Source organism: Arvicanthis niloticus, chromosome 1 (assembly GCF_011762505.2).
Source record: "Arvicanthis niloticus isolate mArvNil1 chromosome 1, mArvNil1.pat.X, whole genome shotgun sequence".
Lineage (NCBI taxonomy): Eukaryota > Metazoa > Chordata > Mammalia > Rodentia > Muridae > Arvicanthis > Arvicanthis niloticus.
Window position 1 is genome coordinate 118043992 of NC_047658.1, and position 25984 is coordinate 118069975.

General features: G+C 39.5%; 1 protein-coding gene across 1 annotated transcript; it reads left to right on the plus strand.

Annotated features, from left to right (window-relative positions):
• The first annotated feature begins 580 nt into the window (after positions 1 to 580).
• LOC117722791 (prostatic steroid-binding protein C2-like) lies at positions 581 to 22152 on the plus strand. The gene is made up of 4 exons (XM_034522090.2): positions 581 to 632; positions 6625 to 6815; positions 7888 to 7942; positions 22019 to 22152. Exons 1-4 carry the CDS (start codon positions 581 to 583, stop codon positions 22150 to 22152), a joined length of 432 nt encoding a protein of 143 aa, XP_034377981.1.
• Positions 22153 to 25984: the final 3832 nt, after the last annotated feature.

The following is a 25984-nucleotide window of genomic DNA, read 5'->3' on the forward strand; positions in this document are numbered from 1 at the left end:
AGGCAAGATGAGTCCATACAGAAAGTTATTTGTGGCCAAGTCCAACCATCTGAACTTAATACCTGAGGCACAGACCTTAAAAGGAAAGAACTGACTCAATTGTTCTCTGACCCACAGTTTTATACTACAGAATACACATATACAGGAAAGAAGAAGGGGAAGGAAAGGGAAGGAAGGAAAAAAGGAAGGAAGGAGGGAAGGAAGAAGGGTAGTATATTTAAGGTCAAAACATCTAATTACCATAAGGTAAGAAGAAATCTTTGCTTCTGCTTTATAATCTACTGAAAAAGAGCCAGAAATTAGCCATTCACGGAAATGAAATAAACCATTAAATTACAAAAGAAACATAATTTGATCCATGTTGACTGAATATTTACTTAATTTCTGTTTTTCAATGTTGTATTGATGGAATTTACAAATGTCTCTTCTAAAAATTGTGTCTACTGTTGCCATGTTAATAGTTACAAGCTTTGTAAGCTTGCCTGAGGCAAGACCAGTCAGCCTCACCTTGTATAAATATCCCTGGTCCTCACAGGCTCTGGGAGAGTCCATTTGCTAAGTCTAAAGCAAACTGATCACCATGAAGCTGAGCCTGTGTCTTATCCTGATCATTCTGGTTGTTTGTTATGAAGGTGGGCATTATTTATGATTAATCTAGCCACAGCTCCTGGTAAGTTTGCCCCTTTGAACATAAGGATGGGGTTAGGAAAAGACTAATATTCTAAGATTTTCCCCAACCTCTTTTACTTCCTCTCCAAAAAACAAAAACTCCAGATACATTTAGCTAATTTTCTCCTGCTTATGAAGCTTTGATGGGGCAGAGGTTATGGAAACAACCAAAAAGGACATTAAGAACAAAGTTCAGGAAATAATGTTTTTTAAAGGAACTCTAGTTGCTGTATTATTTTTCACTTTCTTGTATTGGAAAGTGACTTGAAAAAGCTCTCCATTCCTAATAGTTAATGTTCTCTGAATCTGTGAATAATAAGTTTTCAAATCTTTCAACTAGACTACTCTGAGGATAAGCAAGCCTGTGTAGTCTGATCAGTTTCTTGGGATTCTACCAATAATGGTGATAGAAATGGTGTGGTCATTACCAGTAAGATGCTTGTTTTTCTTAAATTAATAAATTTCTCACAAACAATCCATTTGCAGAACATCCCTACATACTCTGTGCCTTAAAATTAACTAAGACTCACAGGCAATTACTCTCTGCTTCTTTTCTGCATCTCCTCCTGCCTGCCTACCTAGCTACCCCTCATCTTGTAGCCTACTACATTGTCCTACAGTCTGGTAGAATCTGTTTAAGCTCACATTAGACACTGTTCAGGCACTTCCTGGATATACTTAAATGTCCTTGGGAAAACTGGCTCTCATGGTACATCCCTATGATCCAAACTAAATGAGGTTAAATGTGAGGTATTTGGGTCTGAGTCCAGCACAGGCCACTGCTAGAAAAAATATTAAGACCCTTGAAGGGAATGTGGAACCTAGATTAGAAAAAAAACCATTTCTTCAGTTCTTTTTTTTAATTTTATTTTATATTTTATTATATTTAAGATGCCATCCCTTTTCCACATTTCCCCTCCCTAGAAAACCCCTGTCCCATGCCCCCCCTTTCCTTTTTTGCATTTATTCGATTTTTTTAATGTTAATCAAAGGATTTATAAGTTTGGTAATGCTCAATCAGAAGCGTAACCCAATACCCAACCTAGATATAAAAACTATCTTTGACTGGTGGAGACATGTGAACATCTGCCTCCATGTCCCCTCTCTCTTTCTCTCTCTCATCACCTAGCTTCTCCTCTTCTTCATCTTCTCTCCTTGCTCCATCTCTTCCTCTCAGTACTCCTTCCCACATAGCTCCTACATCTCACTCTTCCTGTTAAAGTAAAACTTTTCTCTCAAAATACAATTAGAGCATACTTATTCCTAATTGTACCAGTGAGGTACAAGATAGTCCTAATACCCAGTCCATCATTTTGTTGACTAACCAGAACCTCTGTCATCTCTTCTAACTAAAACACTTACTTTTGATTCTGGCTTTTTTGGCTTTAGAATGAATGTCAGCTAAAAACCATCTACTCAGATCTTTTCTCTCAAAGTAAATAGCCAGGATTAGCTATGAGACTATAGGTCTTCAACCCCATCAGAAATCCAGAATGACTGAGTTAACTGAAGTTATGGGAAGCACTAAACATAGCTTCTAAAACTTAGCCAATTTATAGAAACCACTGAACACCTGAAAAGCCCCTATACTACCAAACGTTGGAGCATCAAACCTTCTGGCCCAGAATCATCTGACAGACCTTAGTGATGCAGGATTATTAAGGGCTGATTACTCTGTCTAGGCAGATATAATCAGTCGACTATTCTGCATGTGTGTCCTTTTCTGGACAGTAATTTGTCTATAGATGGAGAGAGGCAATTCTTGCCTAGTGGCTGTCACCACACAACTGGAGTAACTCCAAGGATGCTCAATTTCTTCTTAGAATCCACGACAGAAAGCTGTCAGGAGCAAACAGGTCTCTAATCGAAATGAACATTAATATATAAATATTTGTAGCGTCAGTTCTATGGACTTCTGATGTTTTGAAAACCAACTATCCATGTAAGGTATCCTGGACTGTTGTCTGTTCACTCCTCTCAGCTGTTTCTAAATAAAATATGGAAAACACTGTAACAATAAACTCAAAACTATGCGTTTGCTATAGTCCCTTAACTCATAGGTTAACCGTCCCAAATCAGTTAAAAAAGTTAAAAAAGGGTTGGGTCTAGGCCTTGTATTCCTAAATGTGTTATACAGGCACAATGCCCATGAGAGTATCAATATTCATCTCATTTTTATATTAATAAGAGGCTTGTACCAATGAAAACCTTAAATTTGAAATCAAAGTAAATTTTGTACCATTTAAGAAATTATAACTTCATCTTGATAATAATTATACAGATTTCTACCAATAGGTTATGGCTATGCAATAAGTCCTAGCTAATCCCCCCTGTTCCAACAAAACCACTACTTTTCCCTAGAAAGACAGACCATTATTAACCACATTAGTCCCCAAGCCCAGGGAATAGGAGCACTGACTCTTCTTTAACTTCTTCAAGCTGATTAAGGGCGTTGAGATTTTAGAAGAGGGGTGGGGGGAAGAGTAAGTTGATAAGCCTCTGATGCTGTGTCTTCACTGAATCCAGAAGGAATTCCAGGACATCGGAGGTTTGGGCAGGTCTGCTCAGTATACTTGATGAGTAGATACACCAAGGCTGTGTATTCTGCAATATACAATTCTCAGAACAAGTTTTAGTATCAAGAAAAAAAAAGTCCCCCCCCCAGGGGGCTGACATTTTTTTTAAAAGATGTTGGTTCTGACAACTTTTTTTTTCCGCTTGTTACAATTAGTTGTAGTATTTACATTTCAGATTTTATCCCCTTACCCTACTTCCTCCCACCACTCAAAAACCTCCTATCCCATCACCCTCCTCATGCTTCTATGAGGCAATGACCGCACCTACCCCCCCTCATTATCCCCTCCCTGCCCTCACATTCCCCCCCCCACTCTGTGTTCATTTTTTTTTAAATGGGACCAAGAAACTCCTCTCCCACCTATGTCTGACAAGGCCATCCTCCCCTACATATACCTCTGGAGTCTTGGGTCCCTCCCTATGTGTTCTCAGGCTGGTGCTTTAGACCCTGGGGGGCTCTGGTTGTTTGGTATTGTTGCTTTCCACCTGGGGTCAATAACCCTTTCTGCTCCTTCAGTCCTCTCACTAAGTTCTCCATTGGGAAACCCCTGATCATATCAGTGGTTAACTGTGAGCATCGTCCTCTGAGTGTGTTAGTCTTTGGCAGACCTCTAAGGAGACAGCTATATCATGTTCCTCACATTATGCACTTCCAGCCATCCACAACAGTGTTTAGCTTAGGTGGCTGTACATGGGATGAATAACCAGGTGGAATGGTCTCCTGATGGCCCCTCCTTTAGTTTCTGTTCCATGTTTTGTTTCCCTATTTGCTCCCTTGAGCATTTTTGTTTCTCGTTCTAAGTAGAACTGAGGCATCCCCTCTTGGTCTTCCTTCTTCGTGAGCTTCATATGGTCTGCAGGTTGAGTCTTTGCTAATCCAAGCTTTGGGCTAACATCCGTGGAGATATGTTTGTGTAGCTACCTTCTTTTACGGCTTTTGGAAGATTACTTTCTTGCTTTTTCTAGGTTGTAGTTTCCCTCCTTGTGTTGGAGTTTTCCACCAATTATTCTTTGAAGTGCTGGATTTGTGTTGAGATACTGTGTGAATTTGGATTTGTCATGGAATATTTTGGTTTCTCCATCAATAATGATTGACAGTTTTGCTGGGTATAGTAGTCTGGGATGGCATTTGTGTTCTCTTAGGGTCTGTATGATATCGGTCCAGGATCTTCTGGCTTTTATGGCCTCCGGTGAGAAGTCTGGTGTAATTCTTATAGGTCTGCCTTTATATGTTACTTTGCCTTTTCCCCTTACTGCTTTTAGTATTTTTTCTTTGTTTTGTACATTTGATGTTTTGACTATTATGTGGCGGGAAGTATTTCTTTTCTGGTCTAAACTATTTGGAGTTCTGTAGGCTTCTTGTATATTCATGGACATCTCTTTCTTTAGGTTAGGGAAGTTTTCCTCTATAATTTTGTTGAGGATATTTACTGGTCCTTTAAGTTGGGTGTCTTCCCCCTCATCTATACCTATTATCCTTAGGTTTGGCCTTCTCATTGTGTCTTGGATTTCTTGTATATTTTGGGTTAGTAGCTTTTTGTATTTTGTATTTTCTTTGACAGTTGTGTCAATGTTTTCCATGGTATCTTCTGCACATGAGATTCTCTCTTCCATCTCTTGTATTCTGTTGGTGATACTTGTGTCTATGACTCCTGATCTTTTTTTTAGGTTTTCTATCTCCAGGGTAGTCTTCCTTTGTGATTTCTTTATTGTTTCTACTTTCATTTTTAGATCCTGCATGGTTCTGTTTAATTCCTTTTCCCATTTGGTCGCATTTTCTTGCAATTCCTTAAGGGATTTTTCTGTTTCCTCTTTAAGGGTTTCTATATGTCTACCAGTGCTCTCCATAAGTTCTTTGAGAGTGTTATTTATGTCTTTCTTAAAGTCCTCTATCATCATCATGAGAAGTGATTTTAATTCTGAATCCTGCTTTTCTGGTGTGATGGGGTGTTCAGGGCTTGCTCTGATGGGGGAGCTGGGTTCTGATGATGCCATGTAACTTTGGTTTCTGTTGCTTACGTTCTTGAGCTTGCCTTTTGCCATCTGGTTAACTCTAGTGCTGCCTGTACTTGCTGTCTCTGACTGAAGCCTGCCTTTCCAGTTATCTAGCTTGTGTCTGATCTCCTAGGGGTCCAGATGTCTCTGTGATCTTTTCCAGCTGAGCTGATTACAGTGGTACCTCTAGGATGCCTCAGGATATGGTGCCTCCAAGGTAGCAGTCCAGCTAGGTGTCTGCCATTCTGGGTGCAGTGTCTCCTCTAGAATATCTCAGGATATGTTGTCTGACGCTCTGAGTTCAGTTGTTCCTCTGTGGCTCTGGGTTGAGTGGACCTTCCATTATGTCTCAGGTAGAATCCAGGGTCCACACAACAGCAGACCTGGCAGAGGTCTGATCCAGGCCTCAGATCTGAGAACTAGTTTCTAAGACACTGTCCAAGTTAGAGCACCTGGGATCCCTGCTTCCTCTGGGTTCTTGGAGGTTGGGGACAGAGCTGCCACCCAAGATCTGCTCAGTGCTCTGGCCCAGACCGGAAGGAGATTTCTTCAGTTCTTATGTGGACAATCATCATACATACTTATAATCCATAAGGTGGCTGTCAATTTGCCCTGTCAAACTCCCTAGGAGTAAATCTGAGCATCACTGTGCAAAACTTTTCCCAGGTTCTCAGATGTGCTTGGGTGTGATTCAAGACTGATCAATTCATATACCATTTTACCTTGAACTGTACCTGATACCATGACCTAATTCTGTCAATTTTAAATTATCACCTCTCTACACATAAGGAGTCTGCTCACTTTTTACTTTCCCTATCTCATAAAATTCTAATATTCGCGTCAGTTTGGATGACACAAAAATTTCTATTTTCAACTGTCTGAGACTCATAGAAATTCTACTGGATATGAAGTTAAACCTGAAATTATTAATGCTAAAAAAGAACATTTAAGGAAGCCGTAGAAGATTGGGTAGTCATGGATGTGGACTAAAATATAGAAACAGAAGGAACCAGCAATAATGTTCCTTCAGTCCCTTGCTGTGTGGTCTTTAGGATTTCGTGCAGGAACCGGCAAGGGGAACAATATCCTCCATATCTTGTCCAGTCTACACTTTCAAGTCAGAGAAATTCAGGCAAAAAAATAATTAAAAATTAAAAAAGTAGCTATGAGGCCTTTAACACCAGCACCTGGGAGGCAGAGGAGGTGGATCTCCATCCATTTGAGTCTCAAGTTTAGAATGGTCTACAAAGTGAGTTCCAGGACAGCCAGTGCTACACAGAGAAACCATGTGTAGAAAAAAAGCAAAGCAAAACAAAAAAAGCAAAGCAAAACAAAAAAGTTATTTTGATTAACTAAACTTTTACTCTTTCTGCTTACACTTTCCAGCTAATGCTGGCCAGGTGTGTCGAGCTGTTGAGGGTGAAACCATAAGCTTCTTACTAAACACTGAGGAAGAACTGAAGAAGGAACTTGAGGAATACAATGCACCTCCAGAGGCTGTTGAAGCAAAACTTAAAGTGAAGAGATGTGTAAACCAGATAATATATGGAGACAGATTTGCAATGGGAATAGAATTGGTATGTTCATGTTGCTTTATACTCTCAGAAGGTCACAAACAAAATTGACGTGACATTCTCCTGGGAACACATAGATGGGGGGAACTATAGGACATCAGTGATAGGTTGGTTCAGGAATATACTGCTGATCTGAGTTCATTTGTAAATAGTGCCCAGGATAGTTGCTCATTCTACAGTTTTACTCTAGATACAACACTCTTGTAGCATCCTAACCAGGACAAATAGGATCTTACAAGAGTAGGTGGGTTTTTGTTGGTGGTGATGGTTGTTTGTTTGTTTGTTTGTTTGTTTGTTTGTTTTTTGAGACAAGGTTTCTCTGTATAGCCCTGGCTGTCCTGGAACTCACTCTGTAGACCAGGCTGGCCTCAAACTCAGAAATCAACCTGCTTCTGCCTCCCAAGTGCTGGGATTAAAGGCATGCTCCACCACTGCCCAGCTAAGAGTAGGTTTTATAACTGACTCTATTGTCAATCTGCTGGGGACTTTGATGAAGTTTATATCTGCCCAATGAATGGATATTTTCTTTGTTGATTCTATGAGGGATGTTGGTAAATGACAATCCCACAGATGGTAGGAAAGAACCTGGAGATCACCTCCTTAAGATTAAAATATGGTTAGGATACATTTCTCTGCCAAATTTGCTCACACTGCCAGGATCCTGTGAACCTCCTATTTCCAATACTTCATATCACTTCTGCCCTGGATCTACCCTGGTTATCCCACTGAGAGGAAAGTAGAGACCACAATTTTAAATCATCTAAAGAAGCCACAATTTTAAAGCATCTAAAGAAGTTATGCCTGTGGAGCTGTGACCCATACTGTCCCCTCCTACTCACAGAGAACTAGGGACCTGAGCAATGCTGTTGAGTCCCTTCATATTGTGGTCACCTGAATTTGGAAAGAGCTTCTATTAATCTGCATTATTTGATTTTTGTTTCCCTGAGAACACTTCATGTTTTTCTTTTTGGCTTTCCACAGTGCCTTCCATGGACTCTTAATTTGTTACCATTTCTTCTCCAGGAGCTGCCTGACTCACCTCACCTTTCTTTTCTTGCTTTCTGTTTATTTGCAGGTAAAAGTTTTTTTGAAGTGTGGTTTGCAAGCATGGTTACAAATGGAATTTCCTGGTAACTCTTGGTTTTTATAAATAAACTGACCATCGCTGCTCAGTGTAAAGGTTTCGACGTCTTGCACTAATAAATTACTCTCCTTGCGTATTAACATCTGTCTGTTGTTATCCTTGGGTCTTACACTGAATTAGTTTTGATTTTTTTTCAAAATGCATTTTCAGTGATGTTAATAAGTTACAGAGATCATCTTTAACAACATGACTATTAAGCCTGAGGTTCTGGCATCAGGAACATCCCCCTACAAGTAAGTTTGTCATTTCTGTGAAACATAAAGGAAAATGATCAAACATGGTAACACTCATTGGCCTCTTCTGTGGCCATTATACTAAACTGTCTTATTATTCCCCCAGTACAACATGCCATTCACGGCCTAAATACTACAACCGAGTACTTTCCTTTCAACCTATGGCAGTACTTAAAACAAACTCCATATTCTAACAGAAAAGTCCTGGTTGCCATAAGCTTCATTTCAATAGACTGACCATATTTTTCATTCCTTTCATGAAACGCAGAGCGATTCCTCAATAATTCAAATATGCAATCTTGTGTCCTAATCAAAACCATTCATTTATAATTAACACCTTTCACTATGGATTTCTGAATATTTCTACATTTTCTGCCCCAGTAAAGCAATCATGGCTTTGAACCATGTCAGGGCACAGGGGGAAAGGAAAGAAAAGGAAAAGAGGGGTGTTTAGCTATGCCTACTGCCTACTATTCTAAATGTGATCCATATCCTCCAGTCTGATGGGGTTCCTACTCTAAAAAAGAGCATGAACATGCTTCAGATGTTCAAGTTACAAACATATCTACCATTTATGGCTGAGCAAGTAAAGAAAGAAAAGCAAAAATTCTTCCAAGATTGTGACACAATCAACAGCCACACAAATAGTACTTGCCAGCATAAATATTCCAATAAAACTGATGTCACAATCACATTACATCTAATGGGAAAGAAATTGAGATAGAATGTTTTATGAAAAAGATCTTACAACCATTGTGTGTAACACAAAACTCAAAAATTAAGAAGATGATTGAAAAGCAGAACTAAATTTTAAAAAGTCAGAAAATTTTCCTAGAATTAGAAACATATAAAATTGAAAAAGCCACAGCAACCTCTTCCTTTTCCACAGTTATAATATCTTTGATAATATTGACAATTTCAATGTAAGGAAAGTCTTCCACAAAAAAAAAGGCAAAAAAAAAACCACTAAGTTTTTTCAAAGTAGAGGGAGCAAACATGAAGTCTATCAGAGAGACTTCAAGGCAATGTGTCAGACAAGAAGCTGTTCCTTTGTAACCCTGTTCAGGACACACAAAAGTGGAAAAGGGAAGAGAGAGAGAGAGAGGGAGAGAGAGGGGGGAAGGGAAGGGAAGGGAAAGGGAAAGGGAAAGGGAAAGGGAAAGGGAAAGGGAAAGGGAAAGGGAAAGGGAAAGGGAAAGGGAAGGGAAAGGGAAGGGAAAGGAATGTACCAAGTGTGGTATCCTACATCTTTAATCCCAGTACTTAGGAGGCAGAGGCAGGCAGGTCACTGTGTACTCCAGACCACCTTGGTCTACAAAGCATGTTCGAGGCTATCCAGGAATACATAGTGAGATCCTGTCTCAGAAAGCAGAAGAAACAAAAGAGAGAAAGGACCTCCTTACAAGGAGAGAAAGAGAAGACAGATGTCAGAAATTCACAAGGGCAGTGACAGTATCCTTGAAATGTGCAAGGAAAAAAGATGGCAACTTGCAGAAAAGAAACCAATCACAGGTCACTCCAACTGCATGGTGGGCAGGTAGAGGAGTTGTAAGCTTTGACAGTTGAAAGCCTCCACGTGCACAGGACAAGCCCAAATCCTCACAAGTTTAAAAACCAGTTGCAAGTCAACATGGCTGAGAGTACAGAGACTCAGTAACATCTTGAGAGGAAACCTTTCATTTGAAACTGACTTACCAGAGGGGCCTAAGAATAGGTAACATTTAGGAGTCTGAATTCAGCCTGTCAAGTGCAGTGTGATAAATTATCCTGGAAGGCATTTGTGGGGAACTGCAGGTACACACACAAACTGGCTGAAAACTCAAGTCTCCAAGTAGCTCCCTTTAGGCAATAAACTGCTCAAGGAAAAGGGTTTCCAGCATCAGATATCAACTCAGGTGATACTTGCTAATCACTGAATTTTAAAATTCCTTTTACTTTTTGTAATTTTCATATTCATTTAAATAGGCTTATTTTGATTATTGAGTGTTCCTAAGCACGTTTAGTTTTCTTTTCTTAGTTTTAAATTAGTTGCTTTTTAAACTTATTTATGTCCCCTTAATCATCACCCCTCCTACAATCCATCACACACCCCTCTCTTTCTCCTCTGAGCAGGTGGAAGCCATCCTGAATATCCCCCAAACCTAGCATATCAGGTCACTATAAGGCTAAGAGCATTTTCTCCCACTAAGGCCAGACAAGGCTTCCCAATGAGATCATATCCCATGTGCAAGGAAAAGCTTCTAGGATAACCCCGAACCAGTTGTTTGGGAACCAAGCTACACATTGGCTACATACATGTGGGGAGGCCTAGGTCCAGCCTGTGTATGTTCTTTGGTTGGTAGTTAACTCTCCGAGAATCCCAAGGGTCCTGGTTAATGAACTCTGATGGTCTTCCTGTGGAGTTCCTATCCCCTTCAGGCCTGTAATCCTTCCTCCTATTCTTCTATAAGAGTCCCCAAGGTCAATCCTCTGTTTGAGTATAGGTGTCTGCATCTGTTTTAGTTAACTGCTGGGTAAAGTTTATCAGAGGACAGCTATGTAAGCATAACTGAGTATCATTAATAGGTTCAGAGATTTATATTTATCCATAGGATGGGTCTCAAGTTGGACTGATTATTGGTTGACCTTTTCTTCAGGCTCTGTACCATCCCACATTCCTGCTTTTCTTGTAGACAGGATAATTTGGGGGTTGAATATTTTGTAGCTTGGTGTCCCTATCACTCCACTGGAGTTCTTGCCTGACTACAGGAAGTTGTCTCTTCAAGTTCCATATTCCTAGTGCTGTGAGTCACAGCTAAAGACCACCCTCATTGTTTCTTAGGCACCTCCCTTATCCCAGGTCTCTGTCTCTTCCTGGAGATGCCCTCTACCTCCTCACCCTCAATCAATTACAAATTTTCATTCATTCTCGTGGACATCTGGCCATCCTTCCTGTCCCTTCCCAAACCTGATCCTGTAGCCCCCATTATGTTTCTCATCCTCTCTCCCTCTCAGTTCCCTCCCTTTATCTGCCTCTTATAACTACTGTATTCCCCTTTCTAAGTGAGATTCATACATTCTCGCTTGTGCCATACTTCTTGTTTAGTTTCTTTGGGTCCGTGGAGTGTAGCATAGTACCTGTATTTTATGACTAATATCCACTTATCATTGAGTGCATACCATGCATGTCCTTTTAGGACTGGCTTACCTCACTCAGGATGATATTCTCAAGTTCATTCCATTTGCCTGTGAAATTTATGATGCATTGATTTTTAATAGCTGAATTGTATTCCATTCTTTAAAGGTACCAAATTTTTATTATTCATCCTTTAGTTGAGGGAATTCTGTCTATTGTTGTTGTTTCCAATTTCTGTCTATTACTAATAAGGCTGCTACCAACATAGTTGACCAAGAGTCATTGTGAGATGTTGGAGCACCTTTTGGGTACACACCCATGAGTGAGTGGTATAACAGAGTCATGAGGTAGAACTAACTATTCCCAGTTTTCTGTGAATCTTCCAAATTCATTTCCAAAATGGTTGTACAAGGTTGCACTCCCACAAGTAATGGGGTGGTGTTCCTCTTGCTCCACATTCTCACCTGCATGTTCTATCATTTGAGGGTTTTTTTTTTTTTTTTTTTTTTGCTATTCTGAGAGGTGGAAGATGAAATTTCAGGGTTGTTTTGATTTGCATTTCCCTGTTTATAAAGGAATTTGAACATTTTTAAGTGCTTCTAGTCCATTGCAGGTTCTCTGTTCAGCTCTGTACCCCAGTTTTAATTAGGTTATTTGAATTGTTAGTATTTAACTCCTTGAGCTCCTTTACTAATCTGTAGCCGTGGTTTTGTCCTATTGACTGTATCCTTTGCCTTACAGAAGCTTTACAGTTATCAATTATTTATCTTAGAGAGCCTAAGCCCATAGTATTCCATTCAGGAAATTAGATCCTGTACCAATGTGTTCAAGGCCATTTCCCACTTTCTCTTCTATTAGATTTAGTGTGTCCAGTTTTATGTTGAGGTCTTTGATCCATTGGGATTTGAGTTTCTGCTGGGTAATAAATATGAATCCATTTTCATTCTTCTGCAGGTAGACATCCAGTTAGATCAACACCATTTGTTGAAGATGCTTTCATTGACCCATTATATGGTTTGGGCTGCTTTATCAAAATCAAGTGTCAATAAGTTAGTAGGTTTATTTCTAGGCCTTTTATTCAATTCCATTGATCAATGTTACTGTTTCTGTACCAATACCATATAGCTTTTATCACTATTGCTCTGTAGTAGAGCTTGAGGCCATGGATGGTGATTCACCCTGAAGTTCTTTTATTGTTCAGCATTGTTTTGTCTATCCTGTTTTTTCCCATATAAAATCAGGAATTACCCTTCCAGTTTGCACCTGTGTTGGGAGCAGAGACTCTGCTCTGGATCCCAATGCATTCAGCCCACACCCCAGTTGCAGCTTGACTCCACATGTATTCTGACACATCCAGGATCACAGGTAAGAACCCAACTCCACCCAAATACCTAGCTTAACTGGGACTCTAAGACCCTGGGACACAGATAACTACCCAGCTAGAAATCCACACTCTCACCAGGTTGTACCTGTACCTGGAGCAGAGCCTCTGCTCTGGATCCCAGCTCACTCAGCCCACATTCCAGTAGCAGCTCAACACCCCAAGTGTTCTGACACATCCAGTATCAGAGGATCACAGGATCACGGGATCACGGGATCACGGGATCACGGGATCACGGGATCACGGGATCACGGGATCACGGGATCACGGGATCACGGGATCACGGGATCACGGGATCACGGGATCACGGGATCACGGGATCACAGGATCACAGGATCACAGGATCACAGGATCACAGGATCACAGGAGGGACAGGCTCCAGTCAGAGAGAGCAAGGCCAGTTAACACCAAAGATAACCAGATGGTGAGAGGCAAGCACAAGAACATAAGCAATGGAAACCAATAATGCTTGACAACATCAGAACCCAGTTCTCCCACCACAGAAAGACCTTAATACCCCAACACACCTATAAGACAAGAGCACAGCTGTTCAAGACCTAAAAAATAGAAATGATACAGCAATCACAAGTACAGGCAACCCAGCAGGTGGAAAGTCTAGGAACAAGAACAAGAAATACAGATGCAAGTATCACCAACAGAATACAAGAGATGGAAGAAAGAATCTCAGACATAGAAGATACCATATAAGATATTCATACGTTAGTCAAAGAAAATGCAAAATGTAAAAAGTTCCTAACCAAAAATATGCAAAACTTTTGGGAAACAAAAGACAAAACCTTCTCTGGCCACTTTATCATTAAATAGAGAGCTGTTCAGTCTTCATAAGTATGTGGGCTTTTTGTTGTTTTGTTGTTATTGAAGTCCAGCCTTAGTCTGTGGTGATCTGATAAAATTAATGGGATTATTTCAATCTTGTTGTATCTGTTGAGACTTATTTTGGGTTCAATTGTAAGGTCACTTTTGGAAAAGGTTCCATGAGGTACTGAGAAGTTATATTCTCTTGTTATGGGGTGAAATGTTCTGTAGATATCTGTTAAATATATTTGGCTCATAACTTGATAGTTTCACTGTGTCTCTGTTTAGTTTCTGTTTCAATGATCTATACATTGATAAGACTGGAGTATTGAACCTCCCCAGTATTATTGTGGGAAGTTCAATGTGTGTTTTGAGCTTTAGTAAAGTATCTTTTATGAATGTTTGTGCCCTTGCATTTGGGGCATAGATGTTCAGAACTAAGATTTCATCTTGGATTTTTCATTTGATGAGTATGAAGCTCTCTTCCCTATTTCTTTTGATAACTCTTGGTTGAAAGCTTCTTTTATTGCATATTAGAATGACTACTCCAGCTTGTTTATTTGGACTATTTGCTTGGAACACTTCTTTCCACTCCTTTACTCTGAGGTGGTATCTGTCTTTGCACTGAGTTGTGTTTCTTGTATGCAGCAAAATAATGGATCTTGTTTGCATAGCCAGTCTGTGAGTTTGTGTCTTTTTCTTGGGGAATTAAGTCCATTAATGTTGAGAGATATTAAACACCAGTAATTGTTAGTTCCTGTTATTTTTGCTGTTGGAGGTAGTATTATGTGTGTGATTTTCTTCTTTATGGTTTGTTGTGAGATAGTTAATTTCTTGTGTTTTCTTGGGTGAAGTTACCCTCCTTGTATTTGGGGTTTTCCTTCTAATGTCCTCTGTAGGGCTGGATTAATAGAAATATACTGTTTAAATCTGGTTTTGTAATAAAATATCTTGGTTTCTCCATCTGTGGTCATTGTGAGTTTTGCTGGGTATAGTAGCCTGGGCTGCCATCTGTGATCTCTTAGAGTCTGTATCTTCTGGCTATTAGCATCAATCTTGAAAAGTCTGGTATAATTCTGATAGGTTTGCTTTTATATATTATTTGGCCTATTTCTCTTACAGCATTTAATATCATTTCTTTGTTCTGTATATTTAGTGTTTTGACTATTATGTGGCAGGATAATTTTATTTTCTGATCCAATCTACTTGATGTTCTGTAGCCTTTTTGTATGTTTATGGCCATCTCCTTCTTCAGGTTAGGGAAGTTTTCTTCTATGACCTTGTTGAAGATGTTTTCTGGCCCTTTGAACTCAAAATCTTCATCTTCTTGTATAACTATTATTCTTAGGTTTGGTCTTTTCATTGTGTCTTGAATTTCCTATATTCTTTGGGTTAGGATCTTTTTTAACTTTGTATTTTCTTTGACTAATGTGTCAATATCTTCTATGGTATCTTCTAAGCCTGAGATTCACTCTTCTATCTCTTGTATTCTGTTGGTGATGCTTGCATCTGTGGCTTCTATTCTCTTTTCTAGGTTTTCATTTCCAGTTTTGCCTCCATTTGTGATTTCTTTATTATTTGTAGTTCCATTTTAAAGTTCCTGAAACATTTTGTTTGATTTCTTCACCTGTTTGATTCTATTTCTTTAAGGGATCCATTTGTTTCCTCTTTAAGGGCTTCTACCTGTTTGCCTGTTTTTTTGCAGTATTTCTTTAAGGGAGTTATTTATACCCTCGTTAAAAGCCTCTATCATCTTCATGAAATAGGATTTTAGGTAAAAATCTTGATCTCCAGATGTGTAATGGTATCTAGGACTTGCTGTAGTAGGAGAAGTGGGTTCTAATGGTGCCAACTAACATTTGCTTCTGTTGCTTATGTTCTTGTGCTTTTCTTTCACCATCTGATATCTCAACACCCATAATCAGCTTGAAAAAGTTAATGAAGAGTCGGCGCCCCTATTCCCTGGGCTTGGGGACTGAGGTGGCTATTATTGAGCTGTATTTCTAGGAAAAAGTAGTGGTTTTGTTGGAACATGGAGGATTAGCTAGGATTTATTGCATAGCCATAACTTATTGGTAGAAATATGTATAATTGTTATTAAGATGCAGTTATAATTTCTTAAAAGGTACAAATTTTACTTTGATTTTAAATTTAAGGTTTTTATTGGTATGAGCTTCTTACTGATATAAAAGTGAGATTAATATTGTTACTCTAATAGGCATTGTGCCTATATAACACATTTAGGAATAAAAGGCTTAGACCCAGTTCTTTAACTTTTCTAACTGATTTCAGATGGTTAGCCTGTGAGTTAAGGAACTATAGCAAATTCATGGCTCTGAGATTATTGTTAGGATTTTTTCTATATTTTCTTTAGAAATAGCTGAGAGGAGTTAACAGACAACAGTCCAGGTTACCTTACATGGATTGTTGGTTTTCAAAATGTCAGAAGTCCATAGAATTGACGTTACAAACATTTCTGTATTAATGTTTATTTTGATTAGAGACCTGTCTAATTTTTTTTTTATTTTTCTAATTTTTTTGTTTGATTAGCTTCCTGTATTGGATTTTAAAAAGAAATTGAGTATCTTTGGAGTTACTCCAGTTGTGGTAAGACAGCCACTAGGCAAGAATTGCCTCTTTTCATCTACAGACAAATCACTGTCCAGAAAAGGACACACTTGCAGAATAGTCAACTGATTATATCTGCCTAGACAGAGTAATCAGCCCTTAATAATTCTGCATCACTAGGTCTGTCAGATGATCCTAGGCCAGAAGGCTGAAGATTGGATGCTCCAACATTTTGTAGTATAGGGGCAGTCCAGGTGTTCAGTGGTTTCTATAAATTGGCCAAGTTTCAGAAGCTATGCTTTGTGCTTCCCATAATTTCAGTTAATTCAGTCATTCTGGATTTCTGATGGGGTTGAAGACCTATAGTCTCATAGCCAATCCTGGCTATTTACTTTGAGAGAAAAGATTTGAGAGGATGGTTTTCAGCTGAAATTCATTCTAAAGCCAAGAAAAAAGCCAGGTTCAGAACTAAGTGTTTTAGTTAGGAGAGATGGCATAGGTTCTGGTTAGTCAACAAAATGATGGACTGGGTATTAGGTCTATCTTGTACCTTATTGACACAAATTGGTATAGTTATGCTCTAATTGTATTTTAAGAGAAAAGTTTTATTTTAACAGAAATGGTGATTTGTAGGAGGAGCTAAGGTGGAAGGAGTAAGGAGAAGAAGAGGAGGAGTAAGGAGAGGAGGAGGAAAGGAGGAGCTAGGTGTTGAGAGAGAGAGAGAGAGAGAGAGAGAGAGAGAGAGAGAGAGAGAGAGAGAGAAACATGGAGGCAGATGTTCATATGTCTCTGCCAGTCAAAGATAGTTGATATATCTAGGTTGGGTATTGGGTTACACTTCTGATTGTATGGGCATCTTGTTATTGAGCTTTACCAAACTTATAAAGCCTTTGATTAACATTTAAAAAATTGTATAAAAGCAAAAAGGAGAAGGGGGATGGGATAGGGATTTTCTAGGGAGGGGAAATAGGGAAAGGAGATGGCATCTGAAATGTAAATAAAATATCCAATAATAAATAAATAAATAAATAAATAAGGAAAGAGAAAAACAAAAAAGATAAGCCAGATTGAATCCCGCAGATTTAAATATCTCCCAAGGCTCTCTCTCCTCCAGCCGAGCAAGATGCCTAAAGGAAAGAAGGCCAAGGGGAAGAAGGTGGCCCCGGCCCCCGCCGTCATCAAGAAACAGGAGGCCAAAAAGGTGGTCAATCCACTGTTCGAGAAAAGGCCCAAGAACTTCGGCATTGGGCAGGACATCCAGCCCAAAAGAGATCTAACACGCTTCGTTAAGTGGTCCCGATACATCAGGCTGCAGCGGCAAAGAGCCATCCTCTACAAGCGGCTCAAAGTACCTCCTGCCATTAACCAGTTCACCCAGGCCCTGGACAGACAAACAGCTACTCAGCTGCTTAAGCTTGCCCACAAGTACAGGCCAGAGACGAAGCAAGAGAAGAAGCAAAGGCTACTGGCCCGTGCTGAGAAGAAGGCTGCTGGCAAAGGGGATGTCCCAACTAAGAGACCACCTGTCCTCCGAGCAGGAGTCAATACAGTCACCACCTTGGTGGAAAACAAGAAGGCTCAGCTGGTGGTGATTGCCCATGATGTAGACCCCATTGAGCTGGTGGTTTTCCTGCCTGCTCTGTGTCGAAAGATGGGGGTGCCTTACTGCATCATCAAGGAAAAGGCCAGGCTGGGGCGCCTGGTCCACAGGAAGACATGCACCACTGTTGCCTTCACACAGGTTAACTCGGAAGACAAGGGTGCTCTAGCTAAGCTGGTGGAAGCCATTAGGACCAATTATAATGACAGATACGACGAGATCCGCCGCCACTGGGGAGGCAACGTCCTGGGTCCTAAGTCTGTGGCTCGCATTGCCAAGCTGGAGAAGGCAAAGGCTAAAGAACTCGCCACTAAACTGGGTTAAAAATGTACACTTGGGTTTTCTGTACATAAATATAAAATTATCTTCCATCTAAAAATAAATAAATAAATAAATAAATAAATAAATAAACATCTCCCAAGATATCTTTGTATATATGTATCTGTATATGCATATAGATATGTAGATATATAGATATGGATAGATATAGATATAGACATAGACATAGACATAGACATAGACATAGACATAGACATAGACATAGACATAGACATAGATATATCTCTTGTATTCTGGGTTATCACATTTGCCAGCATGAAGTTCATCATAAGGCTCAGGCCAATCTTTTTTTTCTCTCCATGGTATAATTAATAATGGCTCCCATTTTGTTTCATAGTTTCTTTCAGATTTTTTTTTTATTTTTCTGTACATTCACCTAGATGTGTATTTCTCTAGTTTGTTCATAGTTTACAAGAACTGGGTCATTGCTTTACTTGTGGTTTCTATGCTTTCTGCTGTATATTTTTGCTTTCTCTTATTCTGTGTTTCCTTCCTTAACTACTTTGGAGATCATTTTGCTTTCTGTTTCCACACATTGAGGTTGTTTCTTTCAGATCTTCCTGATCTTTTGATGTAGTTCTATGCTAGAGTTTGAATTAGTGTTGCCACGGTCCAAATGGAAATCTCTCATTTTTCAGGTCAGGTATTTGTAGGTTATGTGCCCTAGAGAATGTCACCCATCATCAAAAGCCACCAATGCCTGTTAAGGAGAGAACTCCAGTGCAATAATCAAAAGCTCAAACATAAACTGAAATGTCACAGGTTGCATCCTGGAGACAGGAAAGGGTTGCCTGAAGTAACAGTGATGTTTCCATGAAGTTATTCTTCTGGGCTCTGGTAGAACAAGATGGATGGATGGGCATCAGTCTTCAGTGGCACAGAATAAGGGCCTAAACCAGGCTTTGTGAGCTGCCAATTGCCTGAGGGCAGGATCAGTAAGCCTCATGTTGTATAAATATCCCTGGTTCCATGGACTTTTAGAAAGTCCATTTGCTCACCATATGCTAACTCTAAAAGCAAAATAAGCACCATGACTTATAAGACTTATAAGACTGAGCCTGTGTCTTCTGATAATTCTGGTTGTTTGTTGCTATGAAGGAAGATAAGTGTGATAGTTTTTATATACTTAGCCCAGGGCATGGTACTATTAGGAGGTGTGGCCTTGTTGGGGTAGGTGTGTCACTGTGGGTGTGGTCTTAAGACCCTCATCCTAGCTGCCTGGAAGTCAGTCTTCCACTAGCAGCCTTCAGATGAAGATGTAGAACTTTCAGCTCTGCCTGCATCATGCCTGCCTAGATGCTGCCCTGCTCCCACTTTGATGATAATGGACTGAACCCCTGAACCTGTAAGCCAGCCCAATTAAATGTTGTCTTGCCTTGGGCATGGTGTCTGTTCACAGCAGTAAAACCCTAACTAAGACAGTAAGTATTGTTTATGATTAATTCAGCCATAATTAGCAAGTTTTTGTGTATTAAGTTTGAGGTCAGGAAAAGACCAAACATCTAAAATTCCTCCCAACCTCTTTTATTAGCTATCCTTTAAAAAAAAAAAAATCCAGATATATTCAACCAATTTTCTTCCCCTCAGGAAGCTTGATGTGTATATGTGTAGGATGTGGGGAAAACAACCAAAAATGCCATTAGAAACAAACTTCAGGAAATAATGTTTCTTAAAGGGATTCTAGTTGTTATATTAGTTTTCACTTTATTGTATCTTGGAAGATGACTTGAGAGAGCTCTTTGTTCCTGACAGTCAGTATTCTCTGAATCTGGGAATAATACATCATCTAATTTTTTAACTAGACTCTGAGGATAAGCAGACCTGTGCAGTCAGATCATTTTCCTGGGATCCTACCAATAATGGTAAAAGAAAACAGTATGGTCATTGCCAGTAAGGTGTCTGATATTCTTAAATTAACAAATTTTTCACAATAAATTTGCACATAAACAGAACATTCCTGCATATTCTATGCCTCTAAAATGAACTGTTTGACTCTCCTCTCTCTCTCTCTCTCTCTCTCTCTCTCTCTCTCTCTCTCTCTCTCTCTCTCTTTCTTTCTTTCTGCATCATCTCCTGTTTACCTAGCTATCTTTCATCCTAGATCTACAACATTTACTTACAGTCTGATGAACTCTGCTTACAGCTCACATCAGGCCCTGTTTGAGCACCTACTAAGTATAATACTGACATGTCCAGGGAAAAACTGGCTCTAGTGGCACAACCCTGTGATCTCAGCTAGGTGAGGTTGAAACATGAGGGACTTGGGTCTGAGGTCAGCCCAAGCCATCTATGGAAATTTGATTTTTATTGTTCTTTGTTTTTTTGTTTGTTTGTTTGTTTTTAAGAGCCTTGAAAAGAATGTGGAAATTAGATTAGGAAAGTTGATTTATTCAGTTCTACTCAAATATTCATCATATATCTTTAGAAACCATAGGGTTAGTGTCAGTTCCCCTGTCACCCTCCCAAGAAGTAAATCTGAGCATTATTTTACAAAGCAAACCTTTTCCCAGGTTCCCAGATGTGCTCTGGTGTACATCAAAAACTGATTAACTATTGTAACTTTCGCTTTTTACCTTGAACTGTACCTGATGCCTTAAATTTCAATTTCGGAATGTCACCTCTCTACACAGTTTTTACTTTTCCTGTCTCTTGTAAAATTCTAATTCTGTGATTCATGTCAAGTTAGATGACACAAAAATTCCTCTTTTCAACATTCCAAAAACTATAAAAATCCTACTGAAGTTTTACTGCAGTAAAAGATTTAAAATTTTTTATGAATTCATTTTACACACTACTACCACATACCCCCATCTCTCCTCTTCCTTTCAGTCCCAACCTTATAAATCCTTCCCTCTGTTATGACCTTCCCTTTTCCTCAGAGAAATAGAAGCCTACCTTAGATGCCACCCATCCTGGGATGCCCAATCACAGTATGTCTGGGCACTATGATCCTCTCCCACTGAGATCTAACCATGTAGTCTAGTTAGGGGAAGGGGTCAAATGGCAGGCAATAGAGAAAAAAAAAAAACAGCCTCCACTCCAATTCTTAGGGCACTCCCATGAAGAACTAGGTGCATAATTGTTGTAAATATGTAGGGTGCCTGGGTCCAGTACCTATATGCTCTTTGGTTGGTGCTTCAGTCCCTGTGAGACCCCATAGGTCCTGCTTAGTTGACTCTGTAAGTCTTCATGTGGTGTCCTTACAGTGTCAGCTCACTGACTTCTATTCTCCATTCTTCCACAAGACTCCGTGAAAACCTCCTGAGGTTGGCTGTAGGTTTCTGTATCTGTTATCATCAGCTGCTGGATTAAGCCTCTCAGGAAATAGTTATACTACACTCCTGTCTGCAAGCACAGCACAGTATCATTAATAGTATCAGGGATTAGCAATCTTACATGAGTTGTGTCTCAAGTTGAGCCAGTCATAAGGACCTTTCCCTCAATCTCTGTTCCTTTTTTAACCCTGTGCATCTTGCATGCAAGACAAATGTTGGGTTGAAGGTTTCATGGGTGGGTTGATGACTCCTTTCTCAAACTTTTAATGCTAGAAAAGGAAAATTCAGCAAGCCATAAAAGAAAGGAAAATTCAGGAAGCCATAAAAGCTTTAGGAGTCATAGATGTGAACTAAATTACAAAAACATAGAAAGCCAACAATAGTTTTCTTCAGTTTCTTGCTGTGTTATCTTGAGGAATTCTCACACTCTTGCATCAGCAGAATCACTAGAGTGGGCCACAATATCCTTTATATCCTGTTCAGTCTGAAATGTCAAGTCACAGATCTTCATGAAAAAAAATTAATTAAAAATAAAAAGTAGCAGTGGCAAATTTCTTTAATCCCAGCACTTAGTAGGCAGAGGCAAGCAGATCTCTGTGAGTTCGAGGCCAGCCTTGTCTACAGAGTGAGTTCCAGGACAATCAAGGCTACACAGAGAAACCCTGTCTTGAAAACAAAATAAAAAAATGTAATTTTGTTAGCTACACTCTTTTTCTGTCTCCTTATACTTTTCAGCAAATGGTAGGAAGGTCTGTGAAGCTGTTATGCATGAAAGCATGACCTTTATACTAGAAAGTGAAGAACTGAAGAAGGAACTTGAGCCATATTATGTGCCTCCAGAAGCTGTTGAAGCAAAACAGGAAGTGTAAAAATGTGTAAACAAGATGACTTATGGAGGCAGGTGAAGAGTAGCAAATCTATTGATAAGTTCATTTTGTATTATACTCTCAGAATTGACAAATGGGACCTCATAAAATTTCAAAGCTTCTGTAAGGCAAAGGATACTGTCAATATGACAAAAGGGCAACCAACAGATTGGGAAAAGATCTTCACCAATCCTATATCTGAGAGAGGGCTAATATCCAAAATATACAAAGAACTCAAGCAGTGCATTCCTGAACCATTGTATCATTGATGTCCTGTGCTTCCCCTCATCCATGTCTTCCCAAGAGAATGTCATGTCAATTTCACCCTAGATGCAACACTCTCATAGCATCCTAATAAGGCCAAATATGGTCCTACAAAAGGAGGATTCACAGCTATCCCTATTGTCAAGCTACTGGGCATTGTGCTGAACTTATCATCTGTATAATAAATAGATAATGTCTCTATTTAATACTGTTGGAAGTGTTAGGAAATGAAAATCCCTCAGATGGGAGGGAGGATGCTGGAGACAAGTTCCTCAAAAGCAAAGTACTGGAAAGTATTGGCCAACATTGCTGGTCCTGCCAGGACCCTCAAGTCTCCTGCTTCCAATACTTCAGACACACTTCTGCCCTTGGATATCCCATGGGAAGAAGCTAGAGGCTACAATTCTAAATCATTACAGGAATTTACACCAGGCAGAACTGTCACCCAATCTGTTCCCTCCTGATCACAGAATTCACAGAGAGCTAGGGACTTGAGCCGTACTCTTGAGTCCATTCAGAGTATATTCAGCTGAATTTGGAATGAGTTTCCACTAATATGCATTATTTGAGGTTAATTCCACAAGCATACTTTACATTTTCCCTTCTGTCTTTTCACAGTGCCTTCCATGGACTCTTAGTTTGTTAACATTTCTTCTCCCTGAGCTGTTTGACTCTCCTCACCTTTCTTCTTTTACTTTCTGCTTATTTCCAGGCACATGATTCATACAAATGTGGTTTGCCAGGATGGGAAGTCTGTTGATCTATAAATGAATTGACATTCCCTGCACAATGTGAAGGTTTTAACATCTTGCTCTAATAAATTATTCTCCTTATATGTTACATTCTATCTGTTGTTATCCTGTCTTGAGTGTTGCACTGAATGGGTTTTGATTTTTAAAAACGACTTTTCAACTGAGAACTGTACAGAGACTTTATGGCACTCTGTCACATACCCACCCCTGCACACATATCTCCTTATAGGAACTGAAGTGAGGGATACCACAAACAAGGCAACCTTATTGTGCTCAAGAAGAAGGTAATAAGGCAGCCAAAAGACTCCCCTTTCCCCCTCACTTGGCCTGTCTCTCATGCCTTAGTCACACACTCACACACATGCACCACGCCCAAAGATGGTTGTGGCACTCTCTCACTGCTTCCACTGGTTTGAGAGAATTCCACAGGATCTGTTCTGGTCTTGAGGATGTAACCAAGAGGATTCCAAGCCATGAGAAGATTGTACAGCTTTCTAGAAACTGGAGTGTGGCTCCACAACATCAGAAGCACAGTCACTGAGTTTTTAGAAGTCCTGTCTACTCACATCAGAGAAATGGTGAGCTCTAGAAAGTAAGTGGGACTTTTCATCACCTAGAGCGTATTAAATTCTGGGAACCTGTATTTTGGTTTCCTTAATACTTTAACTATGTAGGGCTTCTCTTCACCCGCACCCTCATGTCCCATTCCCATAGTCCCTTTCAGTGAAAAAAACCAGACACTCTGAGAGCTGCTTCCCGTCCCTACTGGATTGTATGGTATCCTCACTCACCCATCTGTACAGGTAGCTCCAGTGGGCATTTTTATGAAGCAATATAAATATAAAATACTTAATTTTTCAGAATTTAATGGGTTTTATGAAATCTGTTGGCAACTGCTTTCTCTGTCCCCATCTAAATTTTTTGTTTGTGTTTTGAATTATTTTTGCCTTGGATCCTGAGGACTGAAGATTAGCACTAACATTCTGATGTTCACTAAAATAATATGTCACTGTAGGTGGTAGTGGTCTTGGTTTTTCTGTTAGTAAGCTGTTAAAGAATGTCTGAAGATACTCTTGAATGTATAGTGTTCGAATCCTGCTTTAGTTTATGTGGCCACATCATTTTGATGGCAAACGTTTGTCAGGGAATCAATGTCTAATGTAGTTAGTGCTCACTGACCTTCTCCTTCAGTGTTGGACCCCAAACCTTCCTTTCCTTTTAAGTTAGGGAGCGAGGGGTTCATATCAGCAGTAATCATCAACCAACCAATGGGATCTATGTAGTGGCAAATGGATTTGGCCCGATCACACCACAGTGTGGCCATTTGGGTTCTTGTAGAGAGTACCTCTGTTTCTACCATTCCTCCAACAATTGCTTCCTATCTGATCCAAAGGGACCTGGAGACCCCTAGTTGGAGATCACTGGGTCATGCTAAAGTAGGGGTGAGGGCCCAGGGGCTGTCACCACTGTGGGCAATCCTTGCCTCTTGTAGATTCAGCCTTAATATCTGACATCCCAGGAAGTGCAGGCCCTGCACAAAGTGGATATCAGAGTGATACTATGAGGGGTAAGTAACAAGAATAGTTTTACCAAAGAGAATGATATACTACATCATGTCTGCCTGCTACACTGATCTGAGTGCACCCTTAGAAAACTGAATGTAACACAAACCCAGGACAGTTTTGGAACTTGTATGCTCTCTAGAAACTTTCTGTGAATTTTTATAAAAACACTGTTTTGCTAATTATATAAAATAGAAAAATAGAAAAACAAACAAACAACCAAAAAAATTGCCTTTTCAATGATGGCAATAGGTAACCGACAAACACTGTGTTTGGTCAGGCATCATTCTGCACTGCCCTGGAAGTAATTTTCACATTTCTGTTTCCATAAACAAAAATCATTAAAGATGATAAGAAGCACTGGATTCTTCTGTGGCCACTACACTAAACTGTCTCATTGCTACCCCTGTATAATGTAGCATTCACTGCCTAAGCATGCCAACTCAGTAGCTTCCCCATTCAACCAATGGCACTACTTATGACAAGTTCCAGATTCTGAAAGAAAAACACTGGCTGTCATGAGCATCACTGAAGGACACTCACTGTGCTCTTCATTCCTCACATGAAGTACAGCATAGCTTCTCGATGTTTCAAACATGCAAACTTGAGTTCTAATCAAAACCACACACTCATTTACACTTAATGGCTCTTCCTGATACCTCTCTGAATATTTCTACATTTTCTTCCCCAGTAAAGCAATCATGGCTTTGTATCATTTCAGGGCACAGGAGAAATTAGACAGAAGGAAAAGAGGGGTTTTAAAGGATGCCTACTGCCTACTGTTTTAAACATGGTTCATATCCACCAGCTTGATGAATGAGTGCTGTAAAGGAGAGTATGAAAGTGCTTCAGAAAATTTAGGTTACTGGCATACCTGCCTTTTATGGCTTTGCAAGTAAACATTGTAAAATAAAAACTCTTCCAGGATTGTGATACAATTACCAGCATCACAAACAGTACACCTCAGCATACACTTTTTTTCCCAAAACACTTTATTTATCAGTATTTGTATATATATACATACTTATACATATATACATATATACATACATATATGAACAATAATTAAATAAGATATATTTGAAAAGTATTGGGAGTTGGGAAGAGTGGGAGAAAAGAGAGAAAGAAAAAAATTATGTAAATACAATGCTCATATATGAAATTCTCAAAAAGGAATCCATTGTTTAAAAAATGTTCCACAGATTAACTTGCATTTTACAATATGAAAATAAATATGATCTATAATTATGTTGAAGG